This window comes from Phocoena phocoena, chromosome 15 (assembly GCF_963924675.1).
Source record: "Phocoena phocoena chromosome 15, mPhoPho1.1, whole genome shotgun sequence".
In the NCBI taxonomy this organism is placed as follows: Eukaryota; Metazoa; Chordata; class Mammalia; order Artiodactyla; family Phocoenidae; genus Phocoena; species Phocoena phocoena.
This window is the reverse complement of record NC_089233.1, coordinates 36,890,173-36,917,768: the sequence shown is the minus strand read 5'-3', so window position 1 is coordinate 36,917,768 and position 27,596 is coordinate 36,890,173. Positions and strand designations below refer to the sequence as shown.

The 27,596-nt window shown below is 39.3% G+C and overlaps 1 protein-coding gene across 2 annotated transcripts; it reads right to left on the bottom strand.

The window, feature by feature from the left end:
* Positions 1 to 1,560: 1,560 nt before the first annotated feature.
* MEIOB (meiosis specific with OB-fold) lies at positions 1,561 to 26,862 on the bottom strand. Of its 2 annotated transcripts, XM_065892903.1 has the most exons (13): positions 26,794 to 26,862; positions 24,446 to 24,503; positions 20,079 to 20,210; positions 17,818 to 17,890; positions 15,474 to 15,669; positions 13,020 to 13,120; positions 12,065 to 12,117; positions 11,880 to 11,975; positions 9,280 to 9,381; positions 7,682 to 7,835; positions 5,529 to 5,712; positions 4,728 to 4,814; positions 1,561 to 1,671 (listed from the first exon to the last, which is right to left on the bottom strand). In XM_065892903.1, the coding sequence occupies exons 1-13, from the start codon at positions 26,860 to 26,862 to the stop codon at positions 1,561 to 1,563; spliced, it is 1,416 nt and encodes a 471-aa protein (XP_065748975.1). The 2 variants fall into 2 exon arrangements, with proteins under 2 accessions (XP_065748975.1, XP_065748976.1); XM_065892904.1 differs by lacking the exon at positions 4,728 to 4,814.
* Between the last annotated feature and the right edge of the window lie 734 nt (positions 26,863 to 27,596).

Below are 27,596 nucleotides of genomic sequence, written 5' to 3'. Positions count from 1 at the left end.
CCTCTAGTGACAGGCATGGGGTCTCCTTAGTTAAATGCCAGCAGACTGAGAGGTCACCATGGTAGCAGTGAGGAAGTCATGCAGAGCCCTCTGCTGCCCACTAGGCCTTCACAGGCCTTGGTTAGGCAACACTGAGTACTGCATATGCACCTACTTTGAGAATGCTGGTATTTTGTACCTGTATTATGCAGTTGAGGCTAGTGGTGAAACATCCAGAGCAGCTGAGGGCCATGGACTACAGGAGCCCAGACAGCTGGTTCTGGCACCCAAAGTGCCAGGTGTTGGCACTTTGAGACCTGCTGCTGGAGGTCAGAGCCCCAGGAGGCCTGGCACAGCAGCGCCGGACACACTATCTGGGCCAGGCATCCTTGTCCCTGCACCACTCTCCTTCCTTCCTTCCCTGTCCACCTTCACAATTCACCCTGATTAACACACCTATCCCCTCCCCGAGGGAGAAAGGAAGGAAGCCCTTCATCAGGTACACTTGATATTTGCACAACTATGATCAAGATCTTCATTACTTCATTTATTACCACAATTTAGACACACTAAGTGTCAACTCATATCCCTCCCCCATGGCTGCATATGGTTAAAGCCAGAGAAAACATTACTGACAAGATAAGTTTATCTCCCAACACCAGCTTTATAAAAGAATTTCGTTCACTTACTTTTTCTTTTTTCACTCCTGTGGTGGGTGAAGTGTAGCCTTTGAAGTGCCAGACCCAAATTACGCTGGACAAACCTCCCACACTGTGGATCAACACTGACCGCAGTGGTGGGTCTTTGCCCTGAAGCAAGTGACCAGTGACCAGAGATGGTGTGGAGCTGAGCAGAGCACTCTGGGGCTGCTGCAAAGGCAGCTGAAGTGGAGGGGCCGTCGCCCTGTCAAAGCAGAGCAGGTCACCCACCCTTCCAAGTTCCTAAGACTCGTCACCGCTTGTGAAACTTCTGAAGCTGGTCTTCCCCAAGTTGATTCAGACTCACAAATGTCAAGCCTGAGTCAGCAAGCCTTCACAAGCATTGGGTAGCTCTGATGTGTCATCAGAGAAAGCAACCGACTAGAAAAGCTCTACAGTGATCAAAACAGTTGTACAGCATCACCCATGGACTTCTGCCATCCCCACCCGGCACTGGGAGAACCGGTCGTCTGTGCCCATCAGCTCCAGCAAAGTAGTCTGAGCCATGGCCACGTTGTTTTTATAGGTTCTGATTTTTCTCCAGGCAAACAAGACAAAGAGGAAAGGGGCTTAAGAAAAATCATTCATATCTATGGGAAAGATTAAACTTGTTTATTAATTCATGCAAACATTTTCCAACTTGGGAAGAGAGAGAGGGCAAAGCCAGTAAAAAAGGCCTTCTAAGAAATGAACTTGAATAAGAGGGGGATTTTAGGATTTACTCTTAACCGACTCCAGGGGGAAACAGAATAACAATTTACAGAAACATTCTCACCACATTTGAACAAAATACAATTTTATCTGTAATTTTCAAACTCATTTTCTACTTTAAAGGCGGTTAAAACTTGTATTCTTTTCCAGAGTTTAAAATGACGTCTGGTTTTTAAATATTTCCTTGTCCAGACAAGTTCCTACTTGCCTCGATAGGATCTGCGAGCTTACAGGAGAGCACACTCACTCTCAGTCCACCCCTTGCTCTATGAGATAAAAAAAACTGCAGGGAGAAAAAGAGAGTTAGTTTCTAAAATCACCTAGTATACAACACTGAAAACCAACGACCACAAATAGAGAACAGCAATGAGTTTTCTTTACAGATATGAACAAATACTTCAATTAAAGCTGTAAGACAATGGAAAGAGTTCCAGTCTCAGGCTGAGTTGGGAGAAAAATTATAGATCTGGCTTCTGACAGTAATTTTGTAAAAATCCACATCAATTTTTCATGACCTTTTTCTCAGGTAGGAAAGTTGGCATTTCAAATCCAACATGTAGAAAAAAGGGCTTAAAGTGTGTTCAAACAACCAATTGTGACAGACGTGAACCCGCAGCAGTAACGTGACCTGTTAGAGCACAACAATATCATGATGCAGTTGATTAATAATGATGTCTCACTTTTTACAATTTACAAAGCACTCTCACCAACATTTTATTTAGTATAGAGTGGAAGGACACATCAGCTAGGCACTTTAATTTCCTTCATTAATTAATGAATTGAATTAAATCTTTGACATGTATTCATTTTATTTTGTATGAGTCAATTTAACCTTTTTGAAAATTATTCTTTAACATTAATATCAGATCTTACAAGGATCTGTGATACTAATATCACTATGTGTTTTAAAACATTGAAATGAATAACTCACTTTGAAATCCCTCCAAATGAACCACTTTAAGTAGCCATTATTTTTAATTGAAATATGATAAATATACAAAATGTCCTATATGGAAATCCTTTGTTTTTATCTTATTAGCAGAGCAATGTAAGTTCTTATTTTTTAAATTACATGTTCTGTTTTAACTGATTTATAACAATTGAAATTGTATTTGAGGCTCACAATCTTTATTACATTTTGTGATATAACCACTACCTGCTTGAAATCTTTGTTAAATCTGACAAATATCTTTTTAACATACTCTTTGGAAAGGTACAATATCCATTTACTTGAGAGCAATTTGTTGCTATATTTGAATCAAGTTTGGGAAACTATAAATAAGTTACCATGAATTTAAATTGATCAAACTCAGAGCAACTGGTACCTCCTGTTTGGAGGGAAACCACAAAGTTGGACAAGGATCTGAGCATATGCTGATTTGGGTATAGACAGTATACAGTATTTAGGTGGATTCATGCAAATGGTGGAAGAGATGCAGTTTATTACTGTAATTTTCCCCCTTTGGCCTAGTAATGAAGAGGCCTCAAACTGAGGTCCTAGAAATATTGTTGAGGCCATTGGTGACTCCATGTCTGTAATCTATTCAGATATGCTTGAGGCTCCAAGGAAAGGAAGCCACAGGAAAATGGGAAAACCTGCTTACGAGGCTGAGATGGAGCAGACCCAGTGTTCTCAAAGACTCTTTCAGGGTATCCATGAGATCAGAGCTATCTTCATAATAATACGAAAATGCTCTTTGCCTTTCTTACTCTCATTCTTTCACCAGAGTGCACTGTAGTTTTCGAGACTACATGACATGAGATATCATTGTTCTAACTGCTAAAAGAATGTGTGCTCATGCATACATTTAAAATTTTTCTCAATGTTAAGTTCTAGTACAATAAATGTTGACAGATATAACTCACTTAAGAGCTCAAAAATTTTTAAGAGTATAAAAGAGGAAATATCTGAAATAACGTAGACTGTGTAGCCCTATCTCACCTGTGACCTGGGGCAAGAAGCAACATTTCTTGGTCCTATTTTCCTCATTTGCAAAACAAGGGGAGTTTGTCCCACTGCCCATTTTACACTTTTAACACTAAGGTTCTGTGGCCTTCCAACACTGAAGTGTTGCTATTGCTGCGGGAGTCTGCTCTGATCAGAGTTGTAGGAGCACAGAATTTTAGAGGCTTAGAGAAGTTAATTAACCTCCCCAGGGTCACACAGGCTGAGGAATGGTGGGACTGGGAGTCAAACCCAAGTCTGTCTCACCGCAGCATTTAACTTGCTATTGAATACTGCTCACTGAAGTGAGGAGCATCGCATATGGGGGCGGGGGGGGACCCAGCTTTGACTCTAAAGCCCAGTTCCTAGCCTTGGAGTTAACATTAACGGAGTTAATATTTTCTTTGTTGGTCTTTTTATTTTGTATCATTTATAACTTCTTTATACTATATGAAAAAAGCTGATTACTTCCACTGTTTCTATGGTAGCCAAATCCTTCTGCACATCTGGGAACTGGGCATTATTAAAAATAACAAATTCCTGGGTTTCCCTGGTGGCACAGTGGTTAAGAATCTGCCTGGGGCTTCCCTGGTGGTGCAGTGGTTGAGAGTCTGCCTGCCAATGCAGGGGACACGGGTTCGTGCCCCGGTCCGGGAAGACCCCACATGCCGCGGAGCGGCTGGGCCCGTGAGCCATGGCCGCTGAGCCTGCGCGTCCGGAGCCTGTGCTCCGCAACGAGAGAGGCCACAACAGTGAGAGGCCCGCCTACCACAAAATAAATAAATAAAAGTAAAAAAAAAAAAAAAAAAAGAATCTGCCTGCCAGTGCAGGGGACACGGGTTTGAGCCCTGGTCTGGGAGGATCCCACATGCCACGGAGCAACTAAGCCCGTGCGCCACAACTACTAAGCCCACGTGCCACAACTACTGAAGCCCGCGCACCTAGAGCCCGTGCTCTGCAACAAGAGAAGCCACCGCAATGAGAAGCCCGTGTACCGCAACAAAGAGTAGCCCCCGCTCGCTGCAACCAGAGAAAGCCTGCACGCAGCAACGAAGACCCAATGCAGCCAAAAATAAATAAAAATTAAAAAGTTTATTAAAAATATAACAAATTCCCTAATTTATTACATCATACTCCAGGATTTTCTTATTGCTTGAACATATAGAATAACATAGTACTGGGACTTCCCTGGTGGCACAGTTGTTAAGAGCCCGCACTCCCAGTGCAGGGGGCCCGGGTTCAATCCCTGGTCAGGGAACTAGATCTCACATGCATGCCACAACTAAGAGTTCACAGGCCACAACGAAGGAGCCTGCCTGCCACAACTAAAACCTGGCGCAACCAAATAAATATGTTTAAAAAAAGAATAATATAGTACTATAAAATGCACTAACCTTTACATAAATTTTGCTTCTTTCCAAAAGAAACTGCCACTTTAATGCTGTTTTCTGTTCATCCGTCATTGCAAGAAACTCATTTACCTGGATAAAAAAATTAAACAAATATTTCCAAAGAATATATAGATAACTCATCTTGACAATAATGTAAAACAAATTTGCTCACTGGAAATGGAATTTATCCATAGTAATTACAGGTCAATTCTCTTGACGGAGGAGATAAGGCTAGATAGAAAGGCTCTAAACTGAATGTCTGAAGCCAGCCAGGTGGCTCGGTACAGAAAGCCCCCCTTAACAAAGTGGAAACCACTGAGGCTTAATGGTAAACTTCATGAGCGGGTTCTAACAATAAAAAACATCAAACCTAACATCAAGCACACAAGCTAATCTCTGCTGCTGTGCTATGGGGCAGACTGAGGAAGAGCTCATGGCTGACCTTATACACCTGGGTAGGTGAAATACTGCCAAACCCTCCTCACAGAGGACCCTGCTCAGTGTCTCCAAGGTGTTGTTTTGCCCATTGTTATTTGACTATATAAAATGTCATGTTTATTCTCCACTGTCACCAAGGACGTCTCTTGTTATTCCTAACAGTTAATGTTAGCTAGGATTTTAATATGCAATATGTAATTATTTGTTCATTAAAACAATGTGTGTTTAAGTCAAGATTGATTTTTCCCAGACCTCTTTATTAATGAATTAATTTCTATCAAATGTTCACCAAAATAACCTATATGTTTGGGGAAGCAAATTCAATTTGGAAGTATTTCTAAACATATTTTCCTTTTTATTATTTACCGTGAAGCCCAAAGTCTCCTCAGCAACACTTCCTGTGAGACTACAGGAGTGGAGGGTACCTGTGTGATCAGTAAGATCAATTAGCATATGGAAGCTGCGAAAAACTGATTTAAATTCTGAAGAATCTTTGTTGCAAGTTGTACAAGTGCTGGATGCTTCATTTACAATGTAACCACAGCCTGAACTGAAAAGAAACAAAGACAAGATAGAATGTGAAGGCCCTAAGTGACAAATCTGATCTCTAGCAGAAGAATTATCACTTAGACTTTTAGCCTAAGTCAGCACCTGGAATATTTACAGAGCAAGTAATTACAGAGTGCTCAGTGCTGAGCAGGGTACAAAACAGACCTACAAAATAACAAGGAAAAATGCACAGCAATACAACATGCTTTCTATGCAGTCAACCTCATTTTCAGTATTCCTGCTTCGGAAACTGGGACAATCCAGTCCTCTCACAGTTCTGCCTCCTACTTTCCCCCATGCTGGGGTTCTTGCCCAGGATCACTCCCCCACTGGGGTCTTCCTCACTTGCACCCCAGCCCCACACCCTCCCTTCTCTGAACAGCTGCACAACTTACACTTCAGCACGAACTTACACCCTATCACATCCTATTCCATGTTATTGCAGGTATGTTTGTTTATCTCCTGGCTCAGAGTTTGAGGGCAGGAATCCTGTCTTGTGCCTAGAAAGCCTGGGTTCCATGAATGCTCACTTGGTCCTGTACTAAGTCCTCTGTACATCCACAGAATAACCTGAGGGTTGGGGAGGTTCACACTCTAAATGCTGCTAGTACTGCTAGTGACACATTCTCCTCTCTTTAAGGGGTAATTCCATGCTCTTCTATATTTTTGAAGCAGTCATTACTTTGCCAATTTGAATAGGCAAAGACTAATTCAAATTTCTCAAGCAGAGGGAATGATCTGAAGATACTGGTTTCTTGTAAGCCACAGATCACTTTTGAATTAAATTTTAGATACTTTTCCTCAGATATCAATATTAAAGATGTAGGAAAAATAAGGGAGACAATAACATTTTTTTTAATTTTTGAAAAATATTTTTCAAAAAATAAACACCTGCCTTACACAACAGCCTCTACATTAGTTTTTTTCAACTTTAACACCAAATCGTACAATGTTTTAAAAATCCATAGGTCAATTTCTTGATTGTGGTGGTTTATCATTTCATACATGATAAAACTATATGAAATTTCACATACACACGATGCATATTAATCTGGGGAAATCTGAATAAGATCAGTGGATTTAATTAATGTCATTACTGTCTATGATGTGATACTATAGTTTTGCAAAATGTTACCATTGGGGGAAACTGGACAAAGTGTACAGTTTATATATTATTTCTTACAGTGCCATGTGAATCTAGAACTATGTCAATAAAAATGTCAATTATAAATCCATAGGGAGGCTTTCACAATAATATTTTAGAATTTTCTTGCCAAGCATTTTTTGGCTAAGATTATTAAATCTACTTGGGTTTACTTTTCTATGCAAGTAGATACTAACTTTGACCTAGGAGAGGTTGGAAATCATATTCTTCATACAGTTGAAATAATTTATTAAAATGCTATTACTTGTATTGCTATAGGATGTGGTCACCAAAATAATTTTCGAATTGTCATAAAACAATAGTTTCTTATCCCAGCTAAAAGTTTCGACATTATTATATCTTTCTATTTTAGGGTTGCTGAAACACAGTAAATTAAATTTTGCTTTAAAAGGCAATTATAATTTTGAATCTAAATAGTTTGTCAAATGCATAACCACTTATGCATAATGCATAACCACTATTCAAATGCATAACCACTATTATGTCAAATAATAGCTTAACTTTTATAGAGTTTAAAATTTATTAACAAGGGGGCTTCCCTGGTGGCACAGTGGTTGAGAGTCCACCTGCCAATGCAGGGGACACGGGTTCGTGCCCTGGTCCGGGAAGATCCCACATGCCGCGGAGCGGCTGGACCCGTGAGCCATGGCCGCTGAGCCTGCGCATCTGGAGCCTGTGCTCCGCAACTGGAGAGGCCACAACAGTGAGAGGCCCATGTACCAAAAAAAAAAAAAAAAAATTATTAACACTAACTGTTTTTATTTCTTACAAGAATGAACTTTCTAAACGTAATTTGGTTGCTTACCATCTATTTCGAACTACTTTTGTAGTTTCATCATCAATGTTCAGTGTAGAAATGTAAGCATAAAGAATTCCATAGATAGGATCAGCTTTTCCTTCATTCTTCAAAGCTTTTACCTTTAATTGTTCAACTGTATAGACATCAACTATTGTATTTACTAAAAAAAAAGAAAAGTCATGGAAGTTCTAAATATATTCTAAGAACTCAAAAGGATTATATCCAAATAGAAAAGCTACAAAGCTGAAATGAGAATACGTAGTAGCTTAAGTTATGTAATAGAAAAATTATTATATATGATATATTAAAACTGATTATATAGGACATAAAAGCAAAAAAGGAAAAGAATGAGAAATTAGTCTTTATTAAAATGAATAATTTCTGATCATCAGAAGATTCCATTAAAAGAATGAAAAGGCAAGCCATAGAGTGGGAGATGCTAGCAATCTATAAGGAGATAAAGGATTCATATCCAGAATATCTAAAGGATTCTTAAAAATAAATAAGAAAAAGACAAGTCAACTCAATTTTTTAAATGGTGAAGAGACTATATTTATTTATTTATTTTTGGCTGCACCACGTGGCTTAGTTCCCCAAAAGCCACGCCGTGCAGCCGAAAAACAAAACAGAACAAGACAAAACAAAAAAAACAAAAAGGAAACATGTTAAATATCCCCCAGGAAAGCATAACAAAGTTCTTCTTTTACAAGTTAATGTGACTTGCAGCATAACTTATTTCATGCTTAATTCAATTGTTACTCTCTCTAGAGGAATTATTAGGAAGTATTTCATCTCCTAGGATGAAGTTACAAGAACGTGCCTTCAGGAAATGATTGAAGTTTTCCCTCTGCTTTCCGCCATTCTCCTGAGTGTCTAAGCATAAGCCACAGACGGCAACAAACCACATCCCTTCTTTTTTTTTTGGCCACACCACGAGGCATGTGGGATCTTAGCTCCCCAACCAGAGATAGAACTCACGCCCCCTGCTTTGGAAGCATGGAGTCTTAACCACTGGCCTAACAGGGAAGTCCCAGCATCCCTTTTAAAGTCAAGCTTCAGTCTGGGGTCTGTGAACACATGACATTTTATGCAAAATTCTATGTGTGGGTACAGCTACTTTTCTGGGGAAAGGGTCACAGCTCTCATCAGATTGGCAAAAGGTTATATAAGCCTCCAAAAGTTTTAAACTACCTTTTAAAAAGTGGAAGTATAGGGCTTCCCTGGGTGGCGCAGTGGTTAAGAATCTGCCTGCCAATGCAGGGAACACGGGTTTGAGCCCTGGTCTGGGAAGATCCCACATGCCGCGGAGCAACTAAGCCCGTGAGCCACAACTATTTAGCCTGCTCGTCTGGAGCCTGTGCTCCGGAACAGGAGAGGCTGCGACAGTAAGAGGCCCGCGCACTGCGATGAAGAGTGGCCTCCGCTCTCCGCAACTGGAGAAAGCCCTCGCACAGAAACAAAGACCCAACACAGCCAAAAATAAATAAATAAAAAGTGGAAGTGTAGCAGTTACATAATAAGAATACAATATCTTTTACTAAGTAACTTTACAGGCCCAAATTCTGGCCTTTTAAAAATTCAAATAATATTTAAAGGTCACTTACAACTTGTGGATTCTTTCAAATAACTGTCAATTTCATCATCCAGAAGATTCGTTTCTTTATTTTCTCTTATAAAATTCAATAGGATGTTAGCTTCTGGTGTATCTTAATTGAAAATGCATAATAAGTAAACAGCAAACTGATTATTTTTTAAATCACTGTAAATGATCCAAAATTATTTTTACCAGTAAAAAGTGAAGACGTATAAGAATACAATCAAACACAATATTACAAAGCCATTGACAATGTGATGGGGTGCTCCATTAACACAGAGAAATGTATACCAGATATCATGAGTTTAAAGAGCAGCTTACAAAACATTGTCATACAATTCCCTTTCATTTTAAAAAAGATACATAAGCAAAATTATCTGGAAGAATATGTATCAAAGAAATGATTATCTCTTATGAGATGGTGAATTTACAGCTGATCTTCCTTTTTATGCTTTTATGTATTTTTTGAATTTTATATGTATTTCTTTTCTAGTCAGAAAAAAAATTTTTTAAGGTTGTTTAAAAAGCTTGCTCCAGACTTGCCTGGTGGCGCAGTGGTTAGGAATCTGCCTGCCAATGCAGGGGACACGGGTTTCATCCCTGGTCCAGGAAGATCCCACAGGCCGCGGAGCAACTAAAACCGTGTGCTACAACTACTGAGCCTGCTCTCTGGAGTCCGTGAGCCACAACTACTGAGCCCACGTGCCACAGCTACTAAAGCCCATGTGGCTAGAGCCCATGCTCCACAAGAAGAGAAGCCACCGCAATGAGAAGCCTGTGCACCACAACAAAGAGTAGCCCCCCACTAGCCACAACTACAGAAAGCCCAATGCAGCCAAAAATAAATAAATAAATAAAAAGATTTTTTAAAAGATTCTTATAATTAAAAAAAAAAAGACCTTGCTCCTCGGGACTTCCCTGGTGGTCCAGTGGTTAAGAATCTGCCTTCCAATGCAAGGGATGTGGGTTTGATCCCTAGTCAGGGAACTAAGATCCCACATGCCACAGGGCAACTAAGCCCGCGCACCACAACTACTGAGCCTGAGTGCTCTAGAGCCCACACGACACAACTGGAGAGAAGCCTGCCTGTGTGCTCTGGAGCCCGCGCACCACAATTAGAGAGTCTGTGTGCCACAACTAGAGAGCTTGTGTGCTCTGGAGCTGTGTGCCACAACCAGAAATAAGCCTGCGTGCTGCACCTAAAAACCCCACATGCCACAACGAAGACCCGAAGCAGCCAAATAAATAAATAAAATACTTAAAAAAAAAAAAAAACTTGCTCCTCCATTTGGGACATGAGTATCCTCAGGAATAGTGAGATAATGTGCCAGAAGGCACGAATCTGATTTTGAAGAGGGGCTCTCTAACTCTAACACCCTTCAACTCCAAGCCCCAACCTCTAACACCTGCTTGTCTTCAGCCCTTCCTCACCATATCCAACATTCTGCAAACCATCCTGCCAATGCTTGGACCCCCTGACTCCCCTGGACAGAGTCAGGGTTTCTTCCTCCTCATCCTGTTGTACCACAAGTCTTATCACTGTTGGTTCTTTCTCAGAACTAGACTGGAATCCCAGACAGGGGTTTTGCCTTTTCATTTCTGTACTTCAGTTATAGTGACTATCCTTCCATCCATCTGAGCATCCATCCACTCATGTACTTCCTTGTTCCAGAAAGTGTTAAAGTTACCTCAGTAGTTGTCAAATAAAAGGCATTCACTAAATATCTGTAAATTAATGAGCATCCTGGGACAGAAGCTGGTAGGAAGGGTGGGGTGTAGGCACTGCTGTCAAGAGCTCTAAGGACAACAGGGTCATCCCAGACTGTCTGTGGGGGGACAAATTCTTCCTTCCCCATCTGATGAACTCTCTCGGGGCAGGAAGCCTGGACATGCTGGCTAGGATGAAAGCTCAAACCATTTAGAGGTTCTTAACTTCTATGTGGCATGTGTAGCCCAGGAAATTAGAAATAAGACTGATTTAAATAAGCATATTGAAATTCACACACCATTATACATATTCTCCTTTATATTTGTCTCCTTGAGAAATAAGGCATTTATTCTAATGATGTTAGCATTGCTCAAAACACTTTGACACTTCCCCTTTGAACCTGTTTTCAGAGCCAAACGCACAACATCCTTCAAATCTGTCTCATTAACTTAGTCTTGAGGTTTTGATACGATTAATACTGTCAAGCTTGATAACCTTTTCCACCAGACAAATCCAACTGGGCCCGTGAGACATAACTACTGAGCCTGTGCATCTGGAGCCTGTGCTCCGCAACAAGAGAGGCCGCGACAGTGAGAGGCCCGCGCACCGCGATGAAGAGTGGCCCCTGCTTGCCACAACCAGAGAAAACCCTCACACAGAAACGAAGACCCAACACAGCCAAAAATAAATAAATAAATTTATTTTTTTTAAAAATGAGTCTGGTTTTTCACATTTCTTTTGTAAAGATATCAAAGATATGGCTCATTTTAAGTTTTTCAAAGCAGTTTTTCACTTTTAATTCAAATGAAATCCAAGCTTCATTCTTAAACACACTGCACAAATATTAGAATACATGATGTAGTCATTTCCAAAGGGATAAAAAATTTCAGATAGCTTTTTACCTGGATTAGTTGTAATAATGGTTTTTGAGATTACAGTTGCTGTCATGCAGTTCCGAAATTTGTCAAAACTTATTCTTACATCTGAGGCAAATATTACTGTTTGGGAAAAAAGCCATTTTAAAATTATTACACAGGGGGATAAAAAAAAATGACAAATATTGAACACAATCATTGAAGTATTATACCTGTTTCTCGTGGCACCCAGCTCTGTGCAAGTAGAATAGATTCATTATCCCAACTGCATGTGTTAAAAAAGAAGTGATAAAAATCAAATACATTAGAAAAAAACTGGCAGTGACCACATTATTTACCAGAAAAAGGATGTCTTAATGGATGAGGTTAATAATCCCCCATACGGTCCAAGGCACAGTTAAGGATTTTGGCTTCTCCTGCCATTTTGCAGGGCTACACTGCCTATTTCACGGAAAATTTAACACCTATGAAAATCATTCCTTTCAGCACCATTCAACTCTAACAACTTCTGCTCCTTCAATTCCTTCTTTTCCTATCACCCAGGTCACTCCAGGCTAGTTAGAACTGAGTGACTACAAGTTTAAAAATTTTGAAGTCATTCTTTTCATGCCATTAAGGGAGGGCCCCCACCATGGATAAACTGCTCGGGGGACTTGATAGGTTGAAGCCCTGTTTCAAATTAAGTGCTTTCTTTGGTACCCAGGCATCTGGAGTCTAAACAATACCATGTTATACCCTGTGATGCTTCAGGATGTAGCCCTGCCCCACATCTGACACACTGGGGGCCCCATAGAACCCAGCCTGTGACAATGCTTGCTTTTCTACCATCTTTCCATGGCTTGGCTCCAGGGTACCACCCAAGGAATCACAGAAAGTCTGGCTTGTTCTTTATCAATGAGACTTAGTAAATGACGATTTGTTACAAAACAGAGTACAATAATAAACAAGTTACAGTAGAGTCCATCTATGAAATCCCATGCCATCTAAAGATCTCATTTTAAGGTAATCATAGACTGTAATGACTCAACATACAAGAGAAAGGTTTATTTTTTAAATATCATTACTCCTCTCCTGATATGAAATCCATCATCTCCTGATGAAATTAAAATGTCTGACTTGGTGATAATAGCACAGATTTCACAGTTTGGAACAGATGTGGGAAGTTACCATATCATTGCAAAAGAAGGCTCTGTCTCATCATAGAGTTTAACTTCACACCTCTGGCCTTTTCTTTGGTCTGAAGTTGTAAAGTATTTTGGCTCTCCAACCTTAGAAATTGAAGAAAATCATTATTTTTCTTCACCTACAGTTGTAGAGGTACTTAAATATTTGTTGATGGAAATACTCAAGTGTTTACCTTTTAAACAACAAATTAGAAATATCAAAATAGCTAGAATCACTAATATATATTTGATGATTTAACAGCATCTTTTATCTCTGAACCAGGTGTATTTAAGTTGTAAGTCACACACTTTGATTGAAGAGAGATATGTGTGCTTTAAGTCAAGACTGTGGGATCTTTTCACCATGTCAGAACAAATGCTCCATGACAAGTCCCTGGGTGGCATCTATGTGGACTCAGTGAGGGTAGAAAGTACATTTTCAATATCTGTGTATCCCCATGGCTTAGCACAGGGCCTGGCACGGAGTTAATGTGATTGGATGAATTCATCTCTCTGGGCCTCAGTGTCCTCGTCTTGCTAGCCCAGGTATGGATATTGATACCCCCTTTGCTGCCTTCCTAGGGACAAGCTGGTGAGAATCGAATGAGGGATACATGGGAATGTGCTTTGATATACCGTCTGATTCAGTCCACACTGTGGTGTAAGAGGATCATGGACGTGGAGGTGAACTCAGGGGCCCTTCTGTGCCCTCAGGGAGTTCTCAATGGAACAGCAGCACCTCTGATGGTCACACAGCAATGGCCCAAGCATGGACAGTCAGCTGCCCCCTATGCCACTGTCACCCATGCATCTATTGTCAGGGCTGAGCTCCTTAGGAAGGAGCTGAAGAAAGAGTCACAGCTGCCTGCAGAAGAGAGCATCTAGAAAGAAAGTCAGAGGAAAGGACAGCCAGAGTATGAGAGAGGCCTACCATATCACAGCATGCAAGAAAACTGTATGAAAAGGAGTTTTAAAGTGAAGAGACCTAAGTAGAGGCGAGAAGGAAGAAAACAGGTTAAATAAAAACGTAAAGATAAGGAAATGTAAGAGGGATGGAAGCAAAATGGGAGAAAGAAGGCATGAAAATAAAAGAAATAATATAATCCTATGAAAGGTGGTACCAGACTCAAGGGGTGGAGGCAGGAAGGGGGACATGGAAAAAGCTGTTGTAGGTTTTATATTCATACTGGGTTTTAGAAAATCCTTACTACATTGTGATATAATGGCATTATATGGAATTTCAGGGAAATTGAGAGATCATATCCTGCCTTTAAGTAAGATTGAACCTAAGTTGCCCAGAAATGAATTTTTCCCATTTTTCAAGACTCATATCGGGTGTTTATTCCTCCATCCTGAATGATACTGAGTGTTCACTGTGTGGCAGGCACTGTGCTGGGCTGTGCTGGGCTGGGCTGGGGAACAACGCAGGCAGGCCTCTGTTGGCCTGTCATGGGGATAGTCGACACTCAGTCATTTAATATGGAAATGCAATTAGCAATTACTTACAACATTAACTATAAGTACCTAAATCTATTTCCTGCTTTTTTGTCTTCTGATTATCATCATTCTGTATATTGAGAAATTCTTCTTGCCCCTTTATTTATGTACTTTATTTTGTGAAAATCTGCTCCCTGCCAAGTGATTCTAGTCTGTCCAATGGAGTTCAAAACTTGCTGCAGGGGCTTCCCTGGTGGCGCAGTGGTTCAGAGTCCGCCTGCCGATGCAGGGGACACGGGTTCGTGCCCCGGTCCGGGAAGATCCCACATGCCGCGGAGCGGCTGGGCCCGTGAGCCATGGCCGCTGAGCCTGCGCGTCCGGAGCCTGTGCTCCGCAACGGGAGAGGCCACAACAGTGAGAGGCCCGAGTAATGCAAAAAAAAAAAAAAAAAAAAAACTTGCTGCAATAATTGGGTAAGAAGGAGATGTGGAAGCAAAGGATGGTGAGACATTCCCCGGCACCCCACAGAGTGTCGTTCTGCCCTGCTTTTCAGCACCTGATGCTATGCATTAGCTCACAGGGCCCCTACTGCAGCACCGTGGGTTTCTCGCTCTCTCCCCCAACTCAGGACAGCTCTGAGAACACGCACTGAATTGATTCCTTGATTTATTCAACTTAAGCCCCTTCAAAGAACTTCCTGGAGATCTTAAAGTCAATGAATTTACCCTTTCTATCTGTGCCTTTTGTTTAACTCAAGTATGAAATGCTCTCATATAGTTAGCGGATCATTTATGACTGTGTACTGCATTTAACATTCAAATACAATTTTATTTTGCTACTCATTCACAGGTAAAATGCTGCTTTCCCTTTAATGAGAAGTGTTATTTTCTAAATTCAACGGAGGATGCATCAAGATACAGAGGAAATTTTACTCCAGTTGATTATTACTTTCCAAACACAAATAAAATGATAGAACTCCCCCCACCAAATTGAACTTGGCTTTGTTGGGGTTTTAACTTACCGACCTCACAGCTGCAAGGACATTAATAATTCTCCCATCAAGACTGTGTCCGTTTGCAACAATGTCACCCAATGAATAATAATCACAAGACTCTTTAACAGGTAAGTATATCAAAGAAAGTAGCTTGGCATCCACTTCATAACTGGAACAAACTTTTACCATTGAGTGATTCTCACTGAGCAATAGTTTATAATCGCTAAATTGTAAAAACACACACCAAAAGTTAATATCAAATGATTTTCTAATAGAAAAATACTTCAAAGTTCACAGTTAAACTTTGGTTGTAACTTAAACTATATTTTAAAAATTATATTAAGAAGATTTATACTTTTCACTCTTAGAAACATTGAAAAGCTTTGTAAAATATTTTTTGTCTAAAATGTATTTTCATTAAGAAAATGTTTTAAAGACCAACTGTGTCTGAGTTTTAAGCACACTAATAGTCTGATCTTGCACAATACTGAGTTTCAGTTTCTTTCTCTGTAAAAAAAAAAAAAGGGTGTAAGAGCACTCTAAAACATTGTGTGTCGGGGGGGGAGGGTGATTTCCACCTCTATGACACTGACTGCCCTGCCTGTGTGCTTCCCTTACCTCTGTGGTGCTCTGTAGGAACAGATACACAACATTTACACAATTGAGGTGCTCTTCCCCTTCCAGCCAATCAACTTCCAAGTGTCCTCCATGGAGCATCTTTCTAGTCCTCTAATCCAGAGCCTTCCCCGCACCCCCCAACCCCGCTACTGCTTTAGGTGTTTCCCTCATCACTTCTCACCCAAACTACTGCTTGTCTCCTAAGCTTTGTTCCCCTACTGTCCGTCCTCAGGTAGCCAAAGTGATCTTCCTAAACCATGAATATGAATATATTTCCCAGCTCAAAAGATCTTCTGTGCTAGCCATCACCAAAGCATGAAGTTGGTACAACAAGCAAAGCTGTCTGTGAAGTGTCTCTGCTTCTCTCTCGAGCTTCTCCTCCTGCTGTTCCCCTGCCTATATTCCAGCCACATCATATTCCTAGGCTATGAAACTACCACTTTAGAGAAGAACGTAGTCAAACATCAACAGTTTCATAAGGTTTAAACTACTATTAACTGTTCTGGAAAAGGCCAGGAGGTTTCGTGTTTGTTCCCTCTGCCAAGGATGCTCTTCCCTCCCTCCATTCATGTGTTCATTCCATAAACACTTACTGAGAGCCTATTATGTGCCAGACCTTAGTCTAGGCACAGGGGGTACAGTGGTGAGGAAGACACACAAGACCTATGATCTCACGGAGTTTACATGCGTGAGAGGGAGACAGACAAGAACAATTAATCAAATAATCCCAGATTGTAATCAGGGTTATGATGGTACACATACACTGTGTACAGGACGAAGTCCTAGTAATGCAGACTGGAAGGGCTACTACAGACAGAGTAGGTGGGGGAAGATCTAAGGAGGTGACATTTAAGCTGACACTTCAATGAGAAGAGCAAATAAGATTGTTCTTTGCAGAGGGAAGTGAACATGCAATGCTGTTAGTGCAGAATGAGCCCAGGATGTTCATAAAGTGGAGGACTCTTCATGTGGCTGCAGAGAAATGAGACCTATAAGATGAGGTCAGAAAAATGGGTGCAGGTGCACGTGTAGTAGAGACTTTTGTGCCCACCCAGAGCTCTTTACCAGCTACTCCCTTCTCTCTCGAGATTTGCCCTCAGCCAGAAATACCTTTAAGCCTTCCCTCCTCTGCAGGAATAGGGGGTGGACTTCAACCAATAACTTGTAAATACAGGGTACAAAAGCCCAGGCCTCTTTCTTTAGGGTGGTACTACTTTGAGGTGCCACTCATGCTCCAGAGCTCCCATCTGGGTCAGGATGAGACTGGGCTCCTGCTGAACCTGCCTCTTTGCTCACCTTCCCCCCAGTGCTATCCTTACAGGCTGCTTCTAAGGGCTCTCCCTCAACAAATCATCTGCACAAAAATCCTCCTCTGGGCTCTACTTCCAAGTAACCTGAACTAAGATAGTAAGGCATGTGAAGAGAGTTATAAATTGAAATGAAAAAATGGATATATGACTTCCATGATTTACCTTTTCACTGTTCAGCTTTAATGTGACTAGAGTCAGATTTTTGTAATCTAAGAATGAGAATCAAAGTACTAAAAACAAAGCCATTTTTTATGTGATCCTATGTCAAAGTAAATTATTTCATAATCAAAGATAAATATTATGAAGCAGAATTAAACTCCTAATTTTCAAACTGAAGTATACACCTTTAATAAGCTCTCTGTTAATCTGACATGCAAAAACTTATTAGTAATAATCATTCTGGCATAAAGTAATAATCATTCTGACCTCTGTGCTAGATTTACCTAGGAGTTGCAGGGCTGAACTTTTCTTCTCTTTCTAATTCCTTTCTTTGGATCAGGGGATTTTCAATTATCACTAAAACAGAGGGGAAAATATGATGTTATTACAAAAAAAGTAACAGGATAAGTTTAAAAAATGAGTGTACATAACAATGAACATTACAATGTTATTTCTAATTTTGAGTTGGTGTCATGTATCCTTCACAATCATTTTCTTGTGGCACTGTGAGCAACAGAATCCTGGGGTATGACCAATCAATTTGATCTCAGATGACATTTCTTATACTTTGTGTTTAAATCCCAACATATGATCCACATTAATATTACTTTATTGAATAGTTACACTGAACATTTGATTTGGTTACAACATGCCCTTCTATAAAATAAATTGATCTTCACCCAATTCACAGCTGTCCTCAAAAATAATAGTGGTAGTTAGAAAGAGCAATGCAAAATCTGGGTCCTGATTTGAGCCCCACAACTTATCAGCTTTATGACAACATTTTAGGGTTTTCATTTCCTATGGTCTATGTTAGACTTTTTTTTTTTTTTTTTTTTTTTTTTTTTTTTTTTTTTTTTGCTGTACGCGGGCCTCTCACTGTTGTGGCCTCTCCCGTTGCGGAGCACAGGCTCCAGACGCGCAGGCTCAGCGGCCATGGCTCACGGGCCCAGACGCTCCGCGCCGGACCGGGGCACGAACACGTGTCCCCTGCATCGGCAGGCGGACTCTTAACCACTGCGCCACCAGGGAAGCCCATATGTTAGACTTTTATGTGCTCTATTTTGCTAATTCCTCACACAACCATCCCTCATTATTATCCCTTTTTCCAAATGAAGAAATTGAAGTTCACAGAGGTTAAATAACCTTCTTGAGGTATTATATCTAGAAAGTAGTAGAGTTGAAATTAGAACTGTTCTAATTCTATTTGTAATTCTAATTTAAAAATCTGTAATCTTTTCATTCCACCACACCAAAATCTTATTTACTTCTATAAGCATCATCAGATTTACACCTTTAAAATCCCTTATCTCATTCATCCTCACAACAGCCATCAACATGGAACATAGGTTAATACCGAAATATATCTTTAGCTCTAGGTAACTAATGTTCTGGCATTCATCCAAGAAATTCATCCAAGAAATGTTTTGCTTGTAGGAAGAGTAGGGTGTGGACTTCAGCCAATAATTTGTAAATACAGGGTACAAAATCCCAGACCTCTTTTTTTAGGGTGGTACCACTTTGAGGTGCCACTCATGCTCCAGAGCTCCCATATGGGTCAGGATGAGACTGGGCTCCTGCTGAACCTGCCTCTTTGCTCACCTTCCCCCCAATGCTATCCTTACAGGCTGCTTCTAAGGACCTGTAAAGTTTTCGCAAAGTCTGCAGTTTTCTGCCTTCATAGTTCATATGTTCAACTACCTTATTATTCAGTTAGAGAGATACTATATGTAATCCTGAAAGTTAATAATATGATTGGGTGCTGAGTAACTAGTATGGGTACTAGGCTGCTTGATACTGCAGGGTTGGAGAGGAGTAGTTTAATTGTCCGTGTTACCCTTTCCCTTCTTTTTTCTACCATGAAAGAGAACTGGTATACATGCTTTCTTGTTTCTTGTATGAGGCTAGAGCTGCCATCTATTGAGTGACTAAGTTCTACACTTTATAACAGGCACACTATCTCATTTAACATTCACAAGCATCTATAGGGTGTTAATTCATAGTTGAGACCCAACAAGATTAAGAAATTTTCTCAAAGCCACAATGTAATAAAAGTTGGTACTTAGAATTGAATTCAGATCTACCTGTTCTCAAAGTCTTGTTCTTTTCAATATACTACACTGTACCATAGAGGGCTATTGGGGTGGGTAGCTGATATGAAAGATTTGGTATTTTAGGCTGAAGGTTTCTTAAAATCCATTAAAATTTCAAATATCTTTTATTAAAATCTATTTAGCATCCCTATTATAATTTTACAGAAAGATAAATGATTAGAGCCACAAGAGGGACTGATGCAAAGTGAAATAGAAATAAACCAAAGATCACAGAGCTACTTAGTAAAAATATGTGATTATCATGTTTGTATGTTTCAATTAAATGCTGAATGCCTTGTGTTATACTCTTAACAGTTGACTTTTTTCTGGTAAGGTTCTTGAGAATAAGAATTGTGTCTCATTTCATTTTGACTCCCTCAGTGTAGTTATCACAAACATATCATGGGAATAATACTGTAAGAGAAACAGTTTAAGAATCAGTGCCAACTTACCACACTCCCCAACACGAAAGCTGTCAGAAAGTGATCTGATGTAATCTTCCTTGCCCCACGATGTTGCATTTACAAAATGGGTTGTTGAATCACGAATGGTGAAACTGAAAGTGTACCTTTCTGATCCAATATCTAAGGAAAAACCAATGCTTTTATTTTTCAAATGAAAAGTTTTATTTTAACTTTGAACAAATATGATTATTTGATGCTAAAAACACTCAAACACATGGTGTAAAATATTATTTCAGATATAAGTTTTGCTTTTATGAATTCTAAGCTGCCAAGGTAGATAACTCACCTCACTGTTACCCCTATGTTTCCTTTCCCTAGTTATCTGTATATTTGGAGGGAAATGACATGTAGGCTTGAACCATCCTGATATTAGCTTAGAGTCTCCATTTCTCTCTTACTGTTGTTTTAACCTAAGTCATAATTCAGATCTAAATTATTTCAAAACAAATAAACGTGTGCTGCTAAAAGATACCACTAGGGGTCAGCAAGTACTTTTTTTCCAAAATAAAATTTCTTTATTGTTTTGCTAATTAAAAAAGTAATACAGGGCTTCCCTGGTGGCACAGTGGTTGAGAGTCCGCCTGCCGATGCAGGGAACACTGGTTCGTGCCCCGATCCGGGAAGATCCCACATGCCGCAGAGCGGCTGGGCCCGTGAGCCATGGCTGCTGAGCCTGCGCGTCCGGAGCCTGTGCTCCACAACAGGAGAGGCACAACAGTGAGAGGCCCACGTACCGCAGGAAAAAAAAAAAAAAAAAAAAGTAATACAAAACAGCGCAGTACTAGCACAAAAACAGACACACAGATCAATGGAACAGGATAGAGAGCCCAGAAATAAACCCGCACACTTATGGTCAATTAATCTACAACAAAGGAGGCAAGAATCTACAATGGAGAAAAGACAGTCTCTTCAATAAGTGGTGCTGGGAAAACTGGACAGCTACACGTAAAAGAATGAAGTTAGAACCTTCTCTAATACCATATACAAAATAAACTAAAAACGGATTAAAGACCTAAATGTAAGACCAGATACCATAAAACTCCTAGAGGAAAACATAGGCAGAACACTCTTTCACATAAATTGTGTCAATATTTTATTGGATCCATTCCTAAAACAAAGGCAATAAAAGCAAAAATAAACAAATGGAAACTAATTAAACCTAAACGCTTTTGCACAGCAAAGGAAACCATCAACAAAATGAAAAGACAAACTACTGAATGGGAGAAAATATTTGCAAATGATATAAACAATAAGGGGTTAATATCCAACATACATCAACAGCTCATACAACTCAACATCAAAAAAACTAACAACCCAATTTAAAAACTAGGTAGAAGAACTGAATAGACATTCTTCCAAAGAGGAAATGCAGATGGCCAACAGGCACATGAAAAGATGTTCAATATCACTAATCATCAGGGAAATACAAATAAAAACAACAATGAGCTATCACCTCACACTTGTCAGAATGGCTATCGTCAAAAAGAACACAAATGGGCTTCCCTGGTGGCGCAGTGGTTGACAGTCCGCCTGCCGATGCAGGGGACACGGGTTCAGGCCCCGGTCCGGGAAGATCCCACATGCCGCAGAGCGGCTGGGCCCATGAGCCATGGCCGCTGAGCCTGCGCGTCCGGAGCCTGTGCTCCACAACGGGAGAGGCCACAACAGTGAGAGGCCCGCGTACCGCAAAAAAAAAAAAAAAAAAAAAAGAACACAAATAACAAACGCTGGCGAGAATGTACAAAGGGAACCTTGTACACTGTTGGTGGGAATGTAAACTGGTGCAGCCACTGTGCGAATCAGTATGGACGCATCTCAAAAAACTAAAAACAGAACTACCATATGACCCAGCGACTCCACTTCTGAGAATATATCTGAAAAAAACAAAACACTAATTTGAAAAGATACATGCACCCCAATGTTCATAGCAGCATTATTTACAATCGCCAAGACATGAAAGCAACCTAAGTGTCCATCACCAGATGAATAAAGAAGTTGTGATATATATACACACACACACACACACACACACACACACACACACATATATATGCATAATGAAATTTTTACTCAGCTATATAAAACAATGAAATGTTACCATTTGCAGCAGCATAGATAGACTTGGAGGGCATTATGCTAAGTGAAATAAGTCAGACAAAAGACAAATACTGTATGATATCATTTATACGTGGAATCTAAAAAATACAACAAACTAGTGAATATAACAAAAAAGCAGAATCACAGATAGTGGTTACTAGTGGGGAGACGGAAGGAGGGAAGGGGGGAAGGGGGGAAGGAGAGAGGGGCAATATACGGGTAGGGGATTAAGAGGTACAAACTTCTAGGTACAAAATAAGCTACAAAGATATACTATACAACATGTGGAATACAGCAAGTATTTTATAATAACTACAATGAAATATAACCTTTAAAATTGTAAATCACTATACTGTATACCTGTAAGTTCTATAATATTATATATCAACTATACTTCAATTTTAAAAGTTTTTAAAAAGTAATACAACCTAACATACAAATGCACATTATAGATATCTATTGAACTGTGATTAGTGCTTACCTTTGGGGTGGGGGCTGGGATGGGAAAAGTTGAGGGTTAAATGAAGAATTTCTCTTTTGGACTCTATGACCTTCTGCACTGCTTGAATTTTTTATGACAATATATTGATATGTGTAATGTTTTTTAAAGTCAGTAAGCATATCTTCTCCAAAAAAGGAATACTGTACAGACAATTATAAAAAATAGTCAAACACTACAGAAATGGTACCCTACTCTCACCGTCTAATAGGTGAAAATTTTATTTCATTGCTGTAATTTAAGCAAATATATAAATATTGACCTTTTCTAATTCATATATTTCAAGTTATTCCTTTTACAGCTTAGAAAACAGAGATGCAGGATTTCTCAAACTATTCAAGTGGTAATTCTGATCTAATTAATTATGATGCAGTAAAGAGAAGACAAATGAGTATGGGTGGGAGATGACATCTTTGTTATTTACCTCAAAAATAACAACAGAATATTATAAAAAATAAAATGAAAATAAAGGTACCTATCACTACACCGTAAGTCAATGAACACAGCCACAATTAATTGTCTTCGTCTGTCAAAATTACTGGCTGGCTGACTAGAGCTCAGATTCCCTCAGGCTGTTTAGGACTTATACTGTACCTTTTAATAAAAAGCATTGACACTTCAAAAGCTAATAATAGTGAATTGCTACTTTTGGCATTCTATAGTTTATCTCTGCATGTAAACTACAAAAGTTTGAGAGTCGGGCTTCCCTGGTGGCGCAGTGGTTGAGAGTCCGCCTGCCGATGCAGGGGACACGGGTTCGTGCCCCGGTCTGGGAAGATCCCACATGCCGCGGAGCGGCTGGGCCCGTGAGCCATGGCCGCTGAGCCTGCGCGTCCGGAGCCTGTCCTCCGCAACGGGAGAGGCCACAACAGTGAGAGGCCCGCGTAACGCATAAAAAAAAAAAAAAAAGTTTGAGAGTCAGTTGATTTTAAAAATCCAATTTTAGTCTCGGATTGTGTTTCCATAGTCCTAAAATTCTTGCACAGTTCAAGCAACTCAATAAGAACCACTAAAGCCAAACTTAACTGTATTTTCCACATGTGAAAGATGATTTTTTTCCACTGAATTGTCTGGTTCTTTGAGTAAATACATAGATACTGCTGCCATACTTCTCTCGCTCAACACTGTCAGGACATATCCCTGCTGGAAAACCTTCCTCCTTATCACTTTCTGTCTTCTATGAAGATTTACCTGTGTACTTGTATCTCTTAGGCTGATATTGATAGTTAACATGGAGTTCTTACTGTGCCTTACACACCCTTCCATGTATGAGCTCATTTAATTCTCATCCCAGCTTTATTTACCCCGATTTCACAGCTGTACATAGAATAGATCTCAGATGACTCGTGCTGAGCCCAGTCAAACTAGCTCCACGTCCATCCTTTCAGACACTTTGATAACTGAGGATGATGAGACTACATACATCTCTCTCTCTTACCTTTCCACCGGGTTTTACACAGTGGAGGTGCTCAATAAGTACTCGTTGATACACATTAATGAGTTGACCAATTTAGCTATTTTAGTACTGTATACACAGCTTTTAAAATTATGTTTTAGAGATATCAAATAAAATCATTAAGAATGATTTAAGGCCACACATGTGGCCTTAAATCAAGTACTTTACCATGCAATAGAGAACATGGCTGTTGCTCTTAGGGAGTTAAACAGGCATGAGAAATTTAATCACTTAAATATATTTTGCTGTAGTCATAAGCCACAGTTGATGAAAAATGAAGCAAAGAGTTAAACAGAACTCAGCTTTTTCTGTCTGGAAAGCCTTTGACATCTGTTTTTCCAATAACTATGCCGATTATTTTCTGAAAAACAAAAAGGTTATAGAAGACAAATATTAAACACAGATGGAGATGGTAAATTTAATTTCATGGACTTGTTATATTTTACTGGCTCTAACAAACATTTTTAACTAGGAACCATTTAAATGTATTTATTCCAGACAAACATCTAAAACAACTTCATAAATGTTCAGCTCCACAAGGAGTAGTACAAAGTAATAAGACAGTTAACTGATATTACAAATATAATCATTTAATACTTAGTATGTTTCTACTTTATTTTTAATCATTAGGTGGAGCACAGTAACTGCCCTATGCTATCAGTCCTTACTGAATTCATTCTAAGCACATGTATAATGCAATTTAATTTGCCATGGTCTTCAAAGCTTTCTTTTATATAGGGTTTTCTAACAATCCACATAAAATTGCTTAGCTTCTTAATGCAAACATGCTGGACAGTAACATAAATTAGATTGTAACAAAACTTGCACATTGCTGCTAATAAATCTAAGCTCTGAAGTCCTAGATCTTAAACCTTAAAGATATTAACATCTTTAAATTTTTTAAATTTCTCTTCAGTGACTAACAAAGAAAAATTAAGTATTTTTTAAATGTTTTAAGAAATAAAAATAACCTTTTTCTGAAAGGATGAATTTATATCACTAATTCTAGCAACTGATTTTAACCTTACAATAATCTGTTACATTTAAAATACATTCAAGGACTTCCCTGGTGGTGCAGTGGTTAAGAATCCGCCTGCCAATGCAGGGGACACAGGTTTGAGACCTGGTCTGGAAAGTTCCCACACGCCAGGGAGCAACTAAGCCATGCACCACAACAAAGTGAGCCTGTGCTCTAGAGCCCGTGTGCCACAATTCCTGAAGCCTGCATGCCTAGAGCCCGTGCTCTGCAACAAAGAGAAGCCACCACGGTGAGAAGCCCACACACTGCAATGAAGAGTAACCCCCACTTGCTGCAGCTAGAGAAAGCCCGCGCACAGAAACAAAGACCCAACGCAGCCAAAATAAATCTGAAAAAAATATAAATAAAATACATTCAAGCTTTTAAGACTACCACATCCTAGCTGAGCTATTAGTCTTATTGCATTTAGACATATTACTATTATTTCTTTAAATTCCATATGCATGCAGATCTCACTGAATTTTGTTGGGAAAACAACTAATGGAAATATTGAGTAAAATTTTCTAACTGAAGAGGCAATTAGCAAATAGTTTACCTTTCAAGAAAAACTGTAACATCAATAATTATTTTTAACATTAATAAAGTTTAAATTGCAAATTATTGAAGTTATATGTAAATTTATCCCATTTTAAGAAACCTGATTTGCAAATTCTAAATGTAAACAGCAGACTGCTGGGGGTAGGAAAAGTAAGGCAGTATGATAATTGCTTTACAATGAATTCTTCACCTTATAAGACGATTCCACCTAGATTTCTTTTAAATAAATAACAATCTAGGCATACTTGACATGACTGATTCCCCCACAATCCCTTCCCCCAAAATGAATTTTCACATAATGATTTCAGAAATATATCTTTTGTGTACCTTTATGTCATAAAAGCAGCATAATAGCAAGTATTTCAGTATATAACTTGGGCAATTTGACTAGAGAATAGATACTGCTGAATGACAATGTTTTAATTTTATAATGCTAAATTTGAGTACTTATTAAATATTTAATTAAAATATAGTACAAGGACTTCCCTGGTGGCACAGTGGTTAAGAATCTGCCTGCCAGTGCAGTGGACACAGGTTTGATCCCTGGTCCAGGAAGATCCCACATGCCGCAGAGCAACTAAGCCCATGCACCGCAACTACTGAGCCTGCGCTCTAGAGCCTGCGAGCTACAACTTCTGAAGCCCGTGTACCTAGAGCCCGTGCTCTACAACAACAGAAGCCACCACAATGAGAAGCCCACGCCCCACAACAAAGAGTAGCCCCAGCTCACAGCAAGTAGAGAAAGCCCGTGCAGCAACGAAGACCCAATGCAGCCAAAAATAAATAAATAAAATAAAATATAATACAAGTAAACTTTTGATAATTTTTAACAATCGCTAGTCATATCTACAATCTCCTAATCCGTAGACAAAAGAAAGACTAATTTTCATTTAGCTGGCATAAATACAAAGAAGTTTAGGAGTGTTTAATATCTAACAATCACTAATGCAGTATCTGTATACTTGTCAATTATACAAGCATGTGTTGAAACGAATCAATAATGTTGACATAATGTAATATTACCACCTAAAGTTTCAACAGAGATCAAGTGAACCACTACACCACTGAAACCTACCAGATTAGCCATATTTGGATGCAGGTCTGAAAGTGCAGTAAAGTTCTTTGATGCAATGGAGTTAGCCATTCTTTTATCTGCATATTAGAAAATATAACTTAGATGCATAAATTAAACAACTGAAATAAACCTTGAAAAATTCCAAGACTGAAAAAAGAATTTATTAGGAAAGTACTGGATATTCTACTCATTCTTTGGGAAAATTTTATGTTACAACAATGAAATGCAAGTTAGATTCAACCTGTAAAAAGCATGTTTCAAAATGTCCTCTTAAAGTTTTGAATGATATAGTTAGGTTTAAATTTTTAACTTTCACTTTTCAAAAAAAATAATTTAGCAATATTTGAGCACCCTGCAAATTTAGTTTCAGATGAGAAATGATTCAATGGGACATTTGCAGATTTAAATATTTATTACCATAAAGCCTACTTTAAAAAAACAGCAAAACTCTATTGTAACCACCTTGAATCATGCATTTAGTTACACTGTGTAAGGGAATAGGTAGTACTTTATCCTCACCTCTGGATGGTAAGTAAGCTCCATCAGGGCAGAGGTAGGATCTTACAAATTTTTTGTATGTGCATTTCAATGCTACCTTGCACATAAAAAGCACTCAATAAATAAATGAAATGGTGGCTTGTCCCTCAATATCATCACTAGAAAAGGTTTTAGTGTAATAACAACTGTCAGCTACACCAAACTAGCAGATTTACTCCATTTCACTTCATATTATGTGGCCTCTTTAACAGTGAATGCCCTCAGCTACAGGCTGCACTTTCAGGACATGTCGCATAATACGTTTC

Coding starts and splice junctions, on each gene's coding strand:
- MEIOB (XM_065892903.1), bottom strand. CDS start 26,862: ATGGCTAACTCCATTGCATCAAAGAACTTTACTGCACTTTCAGACCTG. Junction 15,670..17,817: donor TTCAGCCCTGCAACTCCTAG/GTAAATCTAGCA, acceptor TTTACAATTTAG/CGATTATAAACTATTGCTCA. Junction 12,118..13,019: donor CCTTCTTTTGCAATGATATG/GTAACTTCCCAC, acceptor TAACACATGCAG/TTGGGATAATGAATCTATTC.